General features: G+C 38.9%; 1 protein-coding gene across 1 annotated transcript in view; it reads right to left on the minus strand.

Moving 5' to 3' along the window:
• Positions 1-18,889, minus strand: part of PAPSS1 (3'-phosphoadenosine 5'-phosphosulfate synthase 1) — a 103,969-nt gene that overhangs the window by 62,476 nt on the left and 22,604 nt on the right. Inside the window, exons 3-5 of the mRNA XM_033214941.1 lie at positions 14,565-14,800; positions 7,865-8,003; positions 3,122-3,240 (exon numbers count right to left, since the gene is read on the minus strand). Coding sequence (XP_033070832.1) covers positions 3,122-3,240; positions 7,865-8,003; positions 14,565-14,800 — 494 coding nt within the window. The remainder of the gene's footprint in view (positions 1-3,121; positions 3,241-7,864; positions 8,004-14,564; positions 14,801-18,889) is intronic.

Here is an 18,889-nt window from a genome sequence, read left to right on the forward strand (position 1 = left end):
TGCTGCTGAGAGACAAACAGGAAGAAGACTCCTTCTGGGAACACTGAGGATGAAGGAGGAACACTAAGAAAAACCCAAGAGCAGGCCAGGCCCCATGCTAAGTACAAGGTAGAAGAGCCCACCACTGCAGAAATTTGAAGCCTGTGATGCAGTAAGAATAACTTCATAAGGAGTAAGGACAGCCAAATCCAGCTGAGGGCTAAATCAACCTACTACAATAACAGTATGACAGAAAATGGGCCGGGCGCGGTGGCTCAAGCCTGTAATCCCAGCACTTTGGGAGGCCGAGACGGGCGGATCACGAGGTCAGGAGATCGAGACCATCCTGGCTAACATGGTGAAACCCCGTCTCTACTAAAAAATACAAAAAAAAACTAGCCGGGCGACATGGCGGGCGCCTGTAGTCCCAGCTGCTTGGGAGGCTGAGGCAGGAGAATGGCGTAAACCCAGGAGGCGGAGCTTGCAGTGAGCTGAGACCCGGCCACTGCACTCCAGCCTGGGCGGCAGAGCAAGACTCCGTCTCAAAAAAAAAAAAAAAAAAAAAAAAAAAAAAAACAGTATGACAGAAAATGAAACATGCCCATGACATAAACACTACCTCAATCTCTACTGTACATCTAGACATAATGTCCAGCATTCACAAAAAATTACAAGATACACCAAAAAGCAAGAAAAACTACCCACTGTCAAGAGATATGACAAAGAAATCTCAACAAAATGAGATTCAGAAATAACACACATGTTCAAACCATAAGGCAGGAATTTTTTTTTTTTTTCCTTTGAGACAGTCTCAGTTTGTCACCCAGGCTGGAGTGCAGCGGTGTAATCTCAGATCACTGCAACCTCTACCTCCCAGGTTCAAGCAATCCTCAATCTAGGGCTTTTTAACTAGGATTAGGTTAAAGGATCTAATGAAAAAGTGGACAGCATGCATGGAGAGATGGAGAATTTCAACAGAAAAATGTCAAAAAAAAAAGTCAAATAATGAGAATTGTTTTTTAATGATTATCAGAATTTAAAAATTCCTTCTATGAGCATATCAATAGATTGGATACAGTTAAGGAATCAGCAAACTTAAAAATCAGTTATTAGAAATTATCAAAGCTAAAATGTTAACAGAAAAGGGATGAAAGAAACACAGCACCTAAAAACTGTGGGACAATATATTATTTAACATATGGGTAACTAGAGTACCAGAAGAAGAGTGAAAAAGGCAAAGGAAATACTTAACATGATAATGGCCAAGAGTTTTCAAAAACTAATGAAAAAAAATATGTATCTACCCAAGCAGGTTGGGGAATTCTAAACAGGAAGAAAAAAGACCTAAATCAACTACAAGACCTAGACACATGATATTAAACCCACTAAAATCCAAGGAGTAACAGAAAATCTTAAATTCATACACAAAAAAAAATCACACAGAGGAACAAAGAATCACATTATACTTCTCATTAGACATGAAGCAAACAAAAAAAAAATGGAACATCTTTAAAGCACTAAAAGAAAAAAAAAAATCTGTCAATGCAGAATTCTATGCCCAGTAAAAGTATTTTCTAAAAACGAACAAACAGATGAGAAAGACTGATAAAAAGCCTTTCCAAATTCATTCCCCTGTGCCTCCCAGTATGCCATGGACATAACTGAAATCATGATTTCTAACACACTTCCTAGGAGTTAAACACTCTTATGTCTGTTTCTATCACTTATAATGTAAATTCCTCAAGGATGGAGACACTGCTGATAAATCTTTGCATTACTAGCGCCTAGCACTGTAAAATCTACAAAGGTGGGCTTTTAATCAATGTGTGGTTGATGATGGATGATGAAAGAATGGATGCTGGGGCAGCTTTGGAGAGATGAGAAGGAAGCTAAAAGTAGAACAACAGGATTAGAACAAGAGTGCAGAAGTCATTTAAAAAGAAACCTAGAAGGCAGAGATGACGAAGCAAAAACCTCCTGGGATGTCTCAGTGACCTGCAAATAATGATATCTGAACAGTAAATACAGAGAAAAACATCAGAGCATATTGATTTACATTATTTATATTTATTCAGCTACAATGTTTGGATAAAATAAATAAAATAGGAAGGAAAGTCCCACATTATCTACCTGGTAGATATAATGTGGAAAAAATCAAAGGCTAAATGTTTATAATATATTCAGACAAAGAAATTTCTTTAAAGTTGTATGTCGAATATATCCAGTAAGACAGACTAGATGAAAGAGGTTTATAAGATACACTAGATGAAAGAGGTTTATTACAGGATTTTGTAGACTAAGAGGGAGTTCGAACTCCAAAACTCACAGTTAGGACAGAATGAAGAAAGATGATGCCTCATTTTCTGTGTACCCCTAGGTCAGGACTTAACAGCAAAGGGTGGATGCATGACAAGGTGACAGGGTAATCACTGACCCAAGACCTCTACCCACACAGAGGCCAGATCCTCTCCAACTATAGTGAACTATGTAACCCTCCAACGAAAAGGGGAAAGGGGACTGAGGGTAGTATGGACAAAGCACAAGGGAAAGAAAACTTCTAAAAACCCAGACTAAAGTCTGAAGGAACCCTGCACTTGCTAGTGGACCTGAGTACCCTGGAGAACATCAAGCCTCTTCATGCCTCCATATGCCCAGCCACCCAAAGGTCCTTATGTCCTAGAAACTTACATCCTCCACAGGTCCCTCTCTAGAATCCACCCATAAGGAGATCATCATGTTATCACAAGGAAAATGTGGGCGCTCTAAATGTCTAAGAAAAGTTAACTACTTTGTATACCTCAAATTGAAAAATACAACACTATCAAGTTACAGGACTGAACAATCATGGCTGGATTTTCTGTTAGGTATTTTTTTGTGGTAAAATTACTGGTAAAGTACAAGACTGTTTGACTCCTAAGCCTCCTGAGGTTTATACTGACGGCGATATTTCATATACCGCACATTCATGGTGTTCCCCAAAACACCTCACACTGACATACAGACACAGAACACTGTTGGCATTTCAAAGCATTTAAAATATAAATGTCACTCAACATTAACACCACCATTTTTTTTTGGAGGGGGAAGATTATGAGAGAGATATAATTTTTCTCTGATGATTCCTTCTTTCATCTTCTCTTACCCGTTCCTGTAGAAGTTCCACAACTTGCTGGACACAGTCATTTACATCACAGGAGTCTGTTTTCAGCACCAGCTCAGGGGCTTCTGGCTTTTCATATTCAGAATCGATCCCAGTGAAACCTGTGAAAGGTACCAGATAACAGAGTAGGATGGAAAATAAAATTAAAATTGCTTCGTTTTTTCAGCGCAGACCTCTGCTACATTCAAGTTAGTATCTGCGCTGTCCTCCAAGTCACAGGATTATAGTAATGAGGTGTCTTTCTTGGGAGATTTCTAATTAAACTTTTTTTTTTTTTCCTGTACTGGGGGCCATTTTAAACTGCAAAACTACCCAAAATTGCATAAATATGTAAAAAATGTGGCACCAAATAGGCTGCACAAAGAAAAACTTTTTATAGTTTGAGAACTAAACCCAGAAGGCAAAGTGCTGTCTTGTCGATTTTCGCTGGGAACTGTGTCAGGTGTGTCAGACGTGCTGCACTGACCGTGAAAGTGCCAGGAGTATTGATGTGGAGATTACAAATACATTTTGTCAAGTAGGCAAATTCATAAATATCGAATTCACAAATAGTAAGAATCAATTCTGCTACTTTTGTCACCTTTTCTCTTTCTTTTTTGTCTTAAAAAAATGCCCAAGTTGCCTGTGAAGATGTACGGAATTAATATCAGGGGATCCAAAGCATCTCAATTTCTCTACAGGACATGGACAAAAAACCAAACCTGACAAGATTATTTTCTTCTCAACGCAAAAACAAACACTAAGTCAATCTGTCCAGTATATTCATAAGAATTATCCGTGGACAAATTGAAGCTCTGCAGGCTTCTTCTGCCATCAGATAACAAGTGTTAAGTCAAATCAACTACTATTTGCTTAAACTAAACATAAATAAGGATAGTAAATAGATCACAAAATAAATTACACAATCAAATATAATTTTAGTAATAACCACTATTTAGATTTTTCCTACAGTATATGTGTTACCATATAACTGCTAAGGAAAGAGCAAATAGATGACAATCGTCCAGAGAGGGTTAGCCGAGTTAAAGATAGGCTATTCCTATCTTATACCCCTGACCTTACCTCACACGTAAGTCATTCAAGGCTTGTCTATCTTGGAAAGCTTAGGTCACTCTTAGGTTAGAATGGTACGCATGAATTTAAAATCATTACCATTAATATTAAGAAATACAGCTAGCAAAAGGGTTCAATAATATAGACTACAAAACTACAGCCCACTTATTTCATTTTTTTCTATTTCCTATTTCTAAGCATCCCCTGCAGTCCTGAACTCAAGAAAAAATTTCTGCATTACCAGTATTCCCATGTAGCAGTGTGTCACAAGAAAATGGCTGGGGAAAAAAAAATTCCGGTTAAGAACACTAATTGTTAAGCTCTGATTCTCAAATGCGACGATATACTGGAATCACCGGGTCCCACCCCATGAGATTCTTATTTCACTGGTCTGCAGTACAGCCTTGGCACTGGATTTTTAAAAGTTCCCAGGGAAATGCTTACATGCAGCAAAGCTTGACAAGCACTGGGTTAGAAGAGGTGGCTTAACATTTTAGAAGCCCTGGAGTTCTCCTACTAGATAATTTATCCATAAGTGATTACAATGATAAATGTAAATTATGAGGAAAAACATATTTAAGTAGGTAATAAAAACTATCTTAAGTAGTCATCATGAAAATAATCGAGATAACATAATGAATGATGCAAGGATATAATGACTGTCCAATAAATGTCACGTAAAGGTCTGTAACAGCCTGAGGCCCCGTGAACATACACAATCTTGTCTGTCCTGGAATGTTTACCATTACAGCTTTGAAACAGAGTTGATAGGGAACTTGTTAAGCACCATTTACAAGTAAAAGCTTTTTAAAAAAATAAGCGACTCTACAATCAGGAACTCCAGCACCATGGCAAACCTAAATATCAGTGTATGCATACAGACACACACACACACACACACACACACTAACCTAAGGAACATTTTATGAACCTCTACTCAGGGGAATATAGTCAACAATTGAGAAAGTAAACAAGAAACTGGACTAATACAAACACACTCCCAGTTATAGAGTACAAACTGTAAGAGACTCAAGAGCATTGTGGACAAGGTCTTATTCATCTTTGAATACCTGGCACCAAATACATACCTTGCAAACAGAAAGCTGAGGACTAAACTTTCACTGTTTATCTTGCCCCAATTCCTGTCTAAGGGGCCTGGGAAGTCATGCCCTACAAACCATAAATTTTCATCAGATAGGTTTTATTTAACCCTATATATCATGACTTCTTTTCCAACCTGACTCTGGCATAACATTGCAAGACAAGAAGAAAATCAAAACATTTTCCCCGAAACATATTTCTTTGCCATATTTTGAAATGGTCCTGCAAAGCTGTTTTTTGTGGGGGGAAATTTGCATCTTTAAAGAATCTTTATTAACAAAACTGTATTTTTTTCTTCCAGACCCTCCCAAAAGAGATTAAGATCTGAACAGGAAACATCTGTCATCTATTGTCTCTAAGGGTAGCCACCGTAAGACTTCAAAAGAACTTTGGTCTCCACAATCTTTATCTTAACCTGAACATTCTCCTTCTATCAATCCCAGGTCTTTAGACAAACCCAACCAATTGTCAACCAGAAAACTTTTAAATTCACTTATATCCTAGAAGACACACGACAACCTGGCTTTGAGTTGTCCCATCTTTCTGGACCAAACCAATAGATTTCTTTTATGTATTTGATTGATGTCTCATGCCTCTCTAAAATGTATAAAACCAAGCTATGCCCCGACCACCTTGGGCACATGTTCTCAGGACCTCCTGAGGGCTGTGTCATGGGCCACGGTCAATCGCATTTGGTTCAGAATAAATCTCTTCAAGTATTTTACAAGAGTTCAACTCTTTTCGTCACGAAAGCATTGGCAAATGTGTGTTGAATATTCCACTCCCACTCCACCTTCTCATCCATCCAACAAGCATTAACTGTGTGTGTCACAGCTATATGCTTTGGGTGATGTACTGTGCTAAATTCTAAACACACAAAAATGTTCACTATGATCTCCCTGCTCACCAGCAGCTTACTCCAGCCAGGATGACAAACCTTCTTCCCTCACCAATCCATTCTTGCAAAAACAACAAAACCAACTACAATTAAAATAAGTAAAAGGTTTAGACTTTATTTAGGATCCACCATTTTGCTTTTCTGTGCCAAATTTCTACACAAAGACTGATCTGAAAACTGGCCACTGAGACAGTAATATAGGAGGTGAAGGGTTAAACAGGTTTTCCTCCAATTGTCCTAAATTATTCTGGTCAAGCAGCCTGCTCTTTCTAAGTCAAGAAAGTAACAGCTTAATGGGGTAGAGGGTTGACAGGCAGGAGTCCCCATCAAGGAACTGATTCTCCATAGTCCCATTACCTGAGGTCAGCCTTGCCCATGGAACTAATGTTATCACAGCAGATGGAACTTGACCCAACTGCCAAAGCATTCCCAGGTCCAAATACAGAAGAACCCAGAATAACCACCATTTTCCTTCCCACTCTATCTTTTTCTTTTCAGGGCCAAAAACTGAATGCCAAAATCTATCATTGAGAGAGTTCCCGGGAGTTCCTGTGACAGTCTCAGACTATCACATTCCCTGCTGGGAAGGCAAACTTAAAAGTTACCTGCAGGACTCACTGATTCCTAAACAATGCTATCTTTAGTTAGTTGTTTTTTCTTTCTTTCTTTCTTTTTTTTTTTAAATACAGCAAGTCCTTTGTTTCTGTTAACAATAATAGAACAGGACAAGTCAAGGAATGTCTACAAGATAAATAGTATGATTGATATCAAAGGCCAGAGCAGAGCTGGCTTCTAAATTTCTCCCTCAATGTCTAAATGTCCACCACAGTTGAAACTCTGGGAAGTGGACCATAAAACCTAAAAAGCGAGGTATAGAGCTGGCCCTTGGTAATCAAGTGGATTTGTTCCAGGACTCCCTGTGAATACCAAAATGTGAGGATGTGCAAGTCTCTTACATAAAATGGTGTACTATTTGCATATAACCTATGTTCATTCTCTTATATACTTTAAATCATCTCTAGATTATACCTAGTACAATGTAAATGTTATATAAATAGATGTTATACTATATTTGTTATTTATACTATTTTTTAATTGCTGTATTATTTTATATTGTTTCTTCTGGAATATTTGCAATTCACGTCAGTTGAAACTACACACGTGGAACCCACAGATGTGCAGGGTCAGCTGTATATATTTTAATAGAATCAGTGATATGTTAATTCCATCTAAATTCAACAATGGTACATGAAATGAATAAGGGACCATTCCAAGGATTGTAATAAAGTACAAGGCATTATCCTCGTCATCAAGATGCTTATCATTCAGGCATTTTTTCCAATAGCTATGGGATTTCCTCCATTTTCCCTGGAACAAAGAAAGTAGAATTGGTGGCAGCAGGCAGCTGATGTCCAACTTAATGTTAAGCACCTAATTTTCTCAAGCAGGTTTTCACCAACTCCCAAGCCCCAACTCTGGCTACTGAACAGGATTCCAAAAGGATCAACAAGACTCATTTAGCCCAGCACCAGGCACTGCTGCTATGCCTGAGGGATAGAATAGTGTAATAAGAACTACATTCTCTCCTCAAGGAGCTCCAAGTTACTCTAACATTTCCAATCTCTTAGAAAATATCCTAAGCAAAGTGAAACTGGGAAGAAAATATTACTGACCTTTAATTTCTCCTGCCCGGGCTTTTTTGTAGAGTCCTTTGACATCCCTCTGTTCACAAACATGCAGAGGAGCATCAACAAATACTTCAAAAAATGGTAAACTTGCACCCTCATGAATCTGCCTTGCATTGTTGCGATCCTTAAAAAAATAAAAAATAAAAATAAATAAAAAATGATCACGCAAATCAAAAAGGTACTATGTTAATATTACAAATGAGTAAAAAGTGCTTCTCATCTAATTTAGTGGGAAATAGACAAAATTTATGTTTTTAAATATAAACTGAAAAAAAATCCAAGAAATTATTAGGTTAATTCCTATTACTCGTGACAATTTTAAAAGGCATACTGTTCTACTAACCCAGAATACTGGGGAGTTACAGAAGGAAAACAATGAATGCACCACAAACTCTTTCACCCAAATTCTATGTGGATCCTGAGCCAAAGCCCAGCTTGAATGCAGGTGTCATCAGGCTTCTCTCTAAAGTCACATTCAAACCCAGCCTAAGCTGGCATGAAAACAACTGCACGAGAAAGATTCATTCAGAATCCTGAGGCTAGTTTCTTTGCCAAATGCAAGCCCCCTGCAGCCACTTCTCCTCTCTAACACTCCCAAAACTTAACTTTTCTGCTCCTAACTCCCAACTCTCTAGTAACCACCCTTGTAGTTCCCTCTAAACCCTCCCCACTCTGTCCTTTGGAACAATGTTTCCTTCATAAGTCAATCTTTTCTTCTTTCTGGTCTTCAAAACCTAATTCTCCCTTTGTTCCACATTTATACTCCATTAACCAAAGTGTAGTTGTCAATATTTTCAAAGTTGGTGCCTGCAATTTCTACCATCCTTTTTCCACACAGCTCATTTTAGCATTTGCCACCTTCCTTGGTCCCTCTGACAATCCTTATCTACTTCCACTCTGACCAGATGACCATACTTCATGTTTAAAAAAAAAAAAACAAATCCCCAAGCATAAGATCTCAATCTCTTCTCTTTCAAGCAAAATCTCGTCTCTGTCATACAAAATCTCTTCTCTGTCATACAAATTTATCTACATACTAATGATCCTTTTCTCCCTGCCACTTCTATCTTCACATATTAGGAATTCCCTTCCCTTTCATGGCCTCCTACAGGACCTTGTTCAACCCAGTCTCTCTACTCCACTTGAAATCTTCAGCATTCCCCCTTTGCTGGGTTCCCTGCTCCCCAGCAACAAACAAGTACAAGTCCCTTCATCCATTTAAAACAAATGAATGGCTAAAGGCAGTGGTGCAGCACGCTTATAGTCCCAGCTACTTGGGGAGGCTGAGACAGGAGGATCACTTGAGCCCAGGAGTTCCAGGCTACAACTGTACCTGTGAATAGTCACTACACTCCAGCCTCAGTGACAGAGTGAGATCTTGTCTCTAAAAAAATTTTTTAGCGTAATGAACTAACAAATCATACAACAACTTTTCCTTAACAACAGGTACTTTTCAGTATTTAAAATACCAGGCCTCTTTGCTGCTTTCCCACTGTTATGCCTATGGATGCCTATAATGTTATTCCCTGATCCTTCCTAGGCAGACTCCACCTGGGCTCCTCCTACTTCACCCATCCCTTAACACTGGAGTTGCCCACACTCCCGCCACAGCCCACTGCTCACCTTACATAGTTCTTGCGCATTTCTCTCAAGTGCCTTCACAGTATAAACTACAACACATATATCAACACTGAAGCTTGAACCCTGAACTCTGTCCTGAAATTAAACACACATGCCCAAATTCTTCCTATGTCCACCTGCATATACCACAGGTGCCAAAAACTAAGCATGTCCAAAACTAAATCCAGTCCCTTTTCTCTCAAGTTTGCATTCTCTCCTATACTTCCCAAATCAAGGAAGACCACACTACACACCCACAATCCTAAGAGTGGTTCCTTCCCTTTCCCATACATTAATTCAATCACAAAGCCCTACAGATGTTACTTCTAAATATTATACCAACGCAGTTTGCAATCTTTCCCTATTCCCTAGTTCAACCTCAATTCTCTTGTCTGAACAACCTCAACATATTACTGGTCTTCTGGCTTCTAACTTGGATATGCTCAAAGCCACAGTCTACACTGTGGCAAAGGATGCAAATCTGACCATCTTACTAAACTCTTCAGAGACTCCCTGCCACCAATGGGGTAAAATCCAAGTTTCTTAATGTGAGGCATCAGCCCTATACCTGGCACCACCATTCTCAGTCTTGCACTTGATGATCTATTAATAATACTTGCTTGGTCAGGTTGTTTCTACCTTAGGCCTCCCCACGCCACAACCCCACCCCTACCAGCAAATACTCAACCCCTCTCTTCTGGATAAACCAATGTGCTTCCTCACAGCACATCTCCATGGTGACCTCCGCCAGGAAGCCTTCCCTGCATGCTCAGGCTGATGAGGCCCCTTGCTTTCTCGGGGCTCTCAGAATACTCACTATATATGATCATAGATCTTATTCCAGTATATTAAAATCATCTCATTAGCTTTACAATGTGTCTGGAACATCAATTAAGCTATGATCTTACTATTCTAACTATTCTTTTAAAGGAAAGTGTCACCGAGTTTCTATCCATGGCTCTCATCTTATTATATACTCTTCTGTATCTAATCGTCCTCATCTAGGTTTCAACTAATAAAGTTAATGATTCCTAAATCTAGATCTCAATCCTACACAACTTTCCTAAACTCTAAAACCAATTTCCTAGATGGCCCAGTGGTAATCTCCACTTAAGACACTCCACTAGCACTTCAAACATAATCCACCAAAAATGAAATACGCATGTCCTCCTCTCCTATCCTGTACTTCATAACTCAATCATACCAACCTTTATTCAGAAAGCACCATACTTCATTCTGCATCCCCCCCACCAACAATCAGCAATCAAGCAGGAACCAGGTTTTGTTGATGCTACTCAAGCCTCAAGAGCCCTCAAATATGACCCCATCGTTACTAGTCCCATTGCTGCTGCTCAAGTTCACACCCTCTTCCCTGAAGGAGCTGGTGCTACCACAAGCCTCCTGGTTAGTCTCTTACCTCCAGACCATTCTCATTCCAGGCTTCAAGGATGACCTCACTCAAATGCAAACCCAATGACACCAATCTCTGTTATAATCTCAAACTATTAACTCCTTTTGGGGCAAAATTCTTTCTGAACAGTCCAGAAGTCACCACCTAGCCTCTGCAAATCGATCAGCTCCATCTCCCCTCACAATCATCTTTCATAGCAGTCACAGCAACTTACCTACAGTTTCCCCAAAAAAAAAAACTGTCTCACATTCCATTGAGCATACTGTGCTGTCTCCTCTGTCTGAAATAGTTTTCTCCCTCTGGTCTAACTAGTATACTCTGATTCATCCTTCATGACTCATTTCAAGCAGCAGCTCCTCTGTGAATCTTCCATAACACCTTTCATATATATCTACTTCATCACTTGCCTCAAGATACTATAACTCTTCACATCTCTGCATTCCCACCAGACTGCCAACTCCTTAAGAATAGGAACTATCAGGTTTATTTTTAGAACCAATATGCCCAGTTCAGTGGTTGACATGGAAATACCCAATAAACATCTCTTGAATGAACAAATATAATCATGACTGTACAGAAAAATACACATGTCCTGTATTACATGTTTCAATCCAAATATTTTCATGGATTTTCAGATGCCCTAAACATAGTCCAAACCTCATTATTAGTGCCTTTATAGATAAGGTCAACAAAGATTTTGCTCCACACTATATAATCAAGGAGACCACAAAGCAGATCAGCACACACTCTTAGAGACCCAGGTGTCTGCTGACAGCGCTCCATAACGGGTATTATAGACCTCCCCTTTTCCGAGAGCTGCAAGATTCCCACCAGAAGGTATAAGAATGCCAATATCATATGACAACTGTGTATATCCAAGGATTCAGGAACTCTAAATAACTCTTACTATGCTCCTATTATTTAAACACTTTAAACTGACATATTGGCAATGATCCAAGGGTTTCAAGAAATGGTTTTTACAAAATGTTTTAGGACTCCTGCCATGGTTCAATTAAGTGAACCTGTGTAAATACTCAATCTAACACTTATCCATAATTCTTACAGGTCAAATCTTGTTTTTTTAAAAAAAAGTCCAAGTAACCATAAAAATTCATGATACAGTACTAGAATTGTGCTAATATATTACATTTATTGAATAGTTATTACATGCCAGGCACTGTGCTAAGGCTTTAAATACATGACTTACCTAATCTCCAGAGCAACCCTATGTTGCAGGCATTACTTGAACTGAGGGAGGTTAAGTGTGCTGGCCAAGGCCACAGCAGCAATAACTGGCAGAGCTGAGATTTCAACCCCTTTGTTTCTTTGGAGTTTCAACTCCAAAGACCCTGCCTCTCACCTCTATACTAACTCGCTTATTCACTGATATCAGGGCTTCCCAAGGGAGTACGCTATTGTCCAACAAACACTAATCATATAATATGGTCCAAGAGCCAGGCTTGGCATCAAGATTACAAAGGCGAGTAAGACGCGGTCCCAGCTGTCAAGGAGACAGTGGAGTTTTGAGGCAGCACAGCATCTAAGCTCAGGAGATGCACTATCTGGGTGCAAACCTTTGCTCTTCTACAAGTAGAGTGTGTGACCTTGGGCAATGCACACCTTTGTTTCCTTGTCTCCCCACTAGGAGACAAGAATTACTTTAGTTAATTCACAGAAAAGTGCTCTAGCAGTTACCAGAACACAGTAAAGTGTTCAATAAATGTTAATATTACTATCACTACAGCTACTATCAGTATCACCAGTCAATGAACTGAGTTTTTAAAAATAACATATGCATACCTACAACCATCTGATCTTTGACAAACCTGACAAAAACAAGCAGTGGGAAAGGATTCCCTATTTAATAAATGGTGCTAGGAGAACTGGCTTGCCATATGCAGAAAATTGAAACTGGACCCTTTCCTTACACCATATGCAAAAATTAACTCAAGATGGATTAAAGGCTTAAATATGAAACCCAAAACTATAAAAACCCTAGACGAAAATCTAGGCAATACTATTCAGGACACAGGCATAGGCAAAATATTTCATGACAAAAACATCAAAAGTAATTGCAATAAAAGCAAAATTTGACAAATGGGATCTAATTAAACTAAAGAGCTTCTGCACAGAAAAAGAAACTATCATCACAGTGAACAGACAACCTACAGAATGGGATCAACAAGGAACTTAAGCAAATTTACAAGAAAAAAAACCATTAAAAAGTGGGCAAAGGATATATGAACAGACACTTCTCTTAAGAAGACATACATGCAGCCAACCAATATGAAAAAAAGCTCAACATCACTGATCATTAGACAAATGCAAATCAAAACCACAATGAGATACCATCTCACACTAGTTAGAATGGCTGTTATTAGAAAGTCAAGAAACAATAGATCTTGGTGAGCTAGGGGACAAAAAGGAATGCTTTTACATTGTAGATGGGAGTGTAAACTAGTTCAACCATTGCGGAAGACAGTGTGGTGAATCCTCAAAGACCTAGAGGCAGAAATACCACTTGACGCAGCAATCCCATTACTGGGTATATACCCAAAGGAATATAAATCACTCTATTGCAAAGATACATGCATGAGTATGTTCACTGCAGCACTATTCACAACAGCAAAGACATGGAATCAACCTAAATGCCCATCAATGATAGACTGGATAAAGAAAATGTGGTACATATATATCATGGAATACTATGTAGCTAAAAAAGGAATGATATCATGTCCTTTGCAGGGACATGGATGGAGGTGGAAGCCATTATCCTCAGCAAACCAACACAGAAACAGAAAATCAAACACTATATGTTCTCACTTATAAGTGGGAGCCGAATAATCAGAACACATGGACACATGGGGGGAACAACACACACTGGTGACTGTTGTGGGTGGGCATGGAGAACATCAGGAAGAATAGCTAATGGATGCTGGGCTTAATACTTAGGTGATGGGATGATCTGCGTAGCAAACCACTATAGCACACGTTTACCGATTTAACAAACCTGCACATATAGTCCTGAACTTAAAATAAAAGTTGAAGAAAATAACATAAAGTGTTGAGGTACCTAACCTAAGTTTCAATGTATGGCTAGAAGTCAGCTGACAATGTGAGGGAGAAGAGTGCTTTCCAGGCAGGCAGGAAACAAAAATCCTGATATAAGAAATGACATAATTTTTTCAGAGAAATACACAAACATGGTTTATTGTTGCTGCAATCTCTAAAATAAGAGGAACTATGATGCAAGCCAAGAACAACGATTTCTGAGCAAAGAAGCCATGGTAGGGCACATGTTAAGAAACTTAGATTTTCTCCGGAGTATGACATCTGTCAAGCATTCACTACAGGTTTATTAAGTTGAAAAGTCGAGCTTGAAATAATTTGGTCATTGGCTTGAATTCAACCACTGTGTTATACTTCAGGGCTTTTTTAAAAGCAGGTTTTATCAAAACCGGATTTACTTAGAAAGTCACAGCATAGAAATATTTTAGGTTATTTTAATCCTATGTTTGAGGAACAAAGAGATGGTAGCTGGGGAGGAGCAGAGTTAGCCTCAAAGCACATATCAATGTTTAAAGTATGTGCTTTGCCTGATACCATATTTTTAGTAAATGTAATCAGAAAGGCAATGGCACAAAAACCACATACCTGAGTATAAGGTGATATGAAACTTGTGATGCACACTAAGCCAGCATCTGCAAACAGTTTAGCAACTTCTGCGATGCGTCGAACATTCTCTTCTCTGTCTTCAGGACTAAAGCCAAGATTTTTATTGAGACCTTGACGAATATTGTCACCATCCAGAGTGTAGCATGGAATACCATGGCAAACCAGGTACTCCTCCAAAGCCATGCTCACAGTAGTCTTTCCTGCTCCAGACAAGCCTACAATTAAACAGTCCAAACAGACTTCATGCGTAAAGTTAGAAGGATAACTACGTAGTAATACTTTTTTTTTTTTTTTTCCCCAGAAACAGGGTCTCACTCTGCCACCCAGGCTGGAGTGCAGAGGCTGCATAGCGCACTGCAGCCTCAAACTCCTGGACTCAAGAGATCATGCCTCAGCTTTCTGAATAGCTGGGACAACAGGCACACGCCACCACATCCAACTTATTTTATTATTCGTAGAGACAGAATTCTCAATATGTTGCTCCAGCTGGTCTCAAACTCCTGGCCTCAAGAGATATAAAAAATTTTAATCACAGGACTAAATATATTCATTATGCACAGCAATCTCTCAGTAATGTTCTTATCTAGTATTTCTCTTTAAGATTTACTTCTTACCTAGGAAAATACCTACAGTTTAAACATAATAAGAGTTTAATGAAATATCTATGAGCAAAGGTATCAGAAATCACTGATAAACTTCAAAAAGGCTTAACTAATTTTATTAGCAGACATGGTTGGGAATTCACTTTGTCCTCTCATTACCACTTTTCTAAAGCAGCAAGCCAAATTTTAAAACAAAGTCATATGCCCAAATTATTTCTGGTGAGGGAAGAAAAATAAAGGACAAAAGTAAGAAATGTTACAAAGGTACCTCCATTTTCCCAGATTATCAGCACTCACAAACCACCTTGATACAACTATCTGAGAGTCCAATTTATAATATAATTAATCTTAATAGAACACCCTCATCTCAACTCACCTTCCTATACCAACTGTGTTTACTCAGTAAACAAGGAGGAGAAGGAAAGAGTACATTTATGCACAATTACTTGCCAACTTGGCAAGTGTCATAACCAAGATACTTCTAAAGCAAGATATAAAATACTAAAGTCTAATGTACCAATGCTCTTGAAAGAATTCATGGTAATACAGAAGGCTAACTGGAATAAAAAAAAATAGAGAGGGCTCTTTTTTGGTTCCATATGAAATTTAAAGTAGTTTATTTCTAATTCTGTAAGAATATCAAATGATAGTCTGATGGGAATAGCATTGAATCCATAGATTACTTTGGGCAGTATGGCCATTTTCACAATACTGATTCTTCCTATCCATGAGGTTGGAATGTTTTTCCATTTGTTTGTGTCCTCTATTATTTCCCTCAGCAGTGGTCTGTAGTTCTCCTTGTCCTTCACATCCCTTGCAAGTTGTATTCCTAGGTATTTTATTCCCTTTGTAGCAATTGTGAATGGAAGTTTATTCATGATTTGGCTCTCTGCTTGTCTATTGTTGGTGTATAAGAATGCTTGTGATTTTTGCACATTGATTTCGTATCCTGAGACTTCACTGAAATTATTTATCAGATTCAGAAGTTTTGGGACTGAGACTATGGGGCTTTCTAAATGTAGAATCATGTCATCTGCAAACAGAGACAATTTGACTTCCTCTCTTCCTATCTGAATACCCTTTATTCATTTTTCTTGCCTGATTGCCCCGGCCAGAACTTCCAATACTATGTTGACTAGAAGTGACGAGAAAGGGCATCCTTGTCTTTTGCTGGTTTTCAAAGGGAATGCTTCTGGCTTTTGTCCATTGAGTAAGATACTGGCTATAGGTTTGTCAAAAATAGCTCTTATTATTTTGAGATATGTTCCATCAATACCTAGTTTATTGAGAGTTTTTAACATAGATGTTGAATTTTATCAAAGGCCCTTCCTGTGTCTATTGAGATATTCATGTGGTTTCTGTCATTGCTTCTGTTTATGTGATGGATTGCATTTACTGATTTGCGTATGTGGAGAAAATTTTTGCCATCTACCAATCTGACAAAGGTCTAACATCCAGAATCTATAAGGAACTTAATACATAAGAAACAACTCCATCAAAAAGTGGGCAAAGGATATGAACAGACACTTCTCAAAAGAAGACATTTATGTGGCCAACAAATATATGAAAAATAGCTCAGCATCACTGATCAACAGAGAAATGCAAATCAAAACCACAATGAAATATCATCTCATGCCAGTCAGAACGACTATTACTAAAAAGTCAAGAAACAACAGATGCTGGAGAGGCTGTGGAGAAACAGGAACGCTTTTACACTGTTGGTAGGAAATGTAAATTAGTTCAACCATTGTGGAAGACAGTGTGATGATTCCTCAAGGACCTAGTACCAGAAATACCATTTGACCCAGCAATCCCATCACTGGGTATATACCCAAAGGAATATAACTCATTTACTATAAAGATACATGCACATGTATGTTTATTGCAGCACTATTTACAAATAGCAAAAACATGGAACCAACCCAAATGCCCATCAATGATAGACTGGATAAAGAAAATGTGGTACATATACACCATGGAATACTATGCCAGCCATAAAAAGGAATGAGATCATGTCCTTTGCAGGAACACGGATGGAGCTGGAAGCCATCATCCTCAGCAAACTAGCACAGGAACAGAAAACCAAACATCGCATGTTCTCCCTCATAAGTGGGAGCTGAACATATAGACACAGGGAGGGGAACAACATACACTGGGGCCTGTCGTCGGGAGGGCGGCGGGGTGGGAAGGGAAGGGGAGGGAAAGCATCAGGATACATAGCTAATGCATGTAGGGCTTAAAACCCAGATGATGGGTTAATAGGTGCAGCAAACCACCATGCCACATGCTTGTAACAAACCTGCACGTTCTACACATGCATCCCAGACCTTAAAGTAAAATTTGAGAGCATCGATATAGTGTCAGTTACTTTATACATTAAAAACCGATATTAATGACTATAGCCAGCTGCATTTTCCAAAGATGGCTGCAACTGAATATCCCATCCTACATGTGTCTACAATGTGACTTTACTACTGTCACATCAAGAGGTACTAATTCCCTGCCCTGAAATGTGGGCTGGCTTTAGGGCTTACCTGTAGCCAAAAGAATGTACTGAAACAGTGACACAATGATGTGTGACTACTAAGGCTAGGTCAGAAAATGCTATGCAGCTTTTCTTTGATCACTTAATTTGGGAGACGCCAGTGACTCAATCCCTCGAGACCACTATGCTAACGTGATCCCAAGCAGGTGTACCAGCCAGTCTCAGCCCGCTAATCTCCCAGCTGACAACCAGCAGCATCTGAGTAAGTCATCTTGGATATTCAGCCCACCTGAAACTTCAGATGGCTGTGGCTCAGGCAAGCACGACAACCACCAAGCAAGACCTAAGCAAAGCTGCCTATCTGAGCCCTCTTAAATCCCTTACCTTCAAAATGGTAAGCAAAGTTAAATGCCGATTGTTGTACAACACTGGGTTTTAGGCAAATTGTTACACAGTTAACAGTAAGTGGAACAAAGGGACGGTGGCTGGGGTGAAAGAAGCTGTTCTTGATTTCTTCTGAATTGTTTTTAACCACCAATTGAGCACCAAGTATCAGGGAAAAAAAATCTGAAACTCTAAACTTTCATACAACTAAAACAACCTCATTTATAATAAACATGTCTGTTCATATATACATGTGTATTTATATGTTTTAAGTGCATATTTAATTGAAGCAAAGAATAAGCACTGTTGAAATGGAATTACTGACATAAACAGTTTCAGTTAATAATTACAGTCAACAGAGCAGTCAGAGGAAATTGATAATACAAGATAAGCAATCCAAATCTAAGATACGGATAACTGGTATACCTGAAGAGTAGAAACCAGTTCTACTGGGTTGAATAGTGTTCCCCAAATATTCATGTACACCCAGAACCTCAGAAGGTGACCTTATCTGAAAATAGAGTCTTTACAAACACAATCAAAGTTAAATTAAGAGAAGGTCATACTAGATTAGGGTGGACCCTAAATCCAACAGCTGGTGTTATTACAAGGCTATAAGACAAAAGCAGAGATTGGAGTGATCCGTCCACACACCAAGGACTGCCAGCCACCAGCAGAAGCTAAGAGGGGAACAGAACAGATTCTCCCTCAGCACTTACCAGAGGAACCAACCTCACCACAAACTTAATTTCAAACTTCTAGCCTCCAGAACTGTGGGAGAATAAATTTCTCCCTCCCATTTTGTGGTTAATTTGTTATGACAGCCCTGGGAA

The sequence above is a fragment of the Trachypithecus francoisi genome, unplaced genomic scaffold, assembly GCF_009764315.1.
Source record: "Trachypithecus francoisi isolate TF-2019V2 unplaced genomic scaffold, Tfra_2.0 Lachesis_group1, whole genome shotgun sequence".
Taxonomy (NCBI): Eukaryota; Metazoa; Chordata; class Mammalia; order Primates; family Cercopithecidae; genus Trachypithecus; species Trachypithecus francoisi.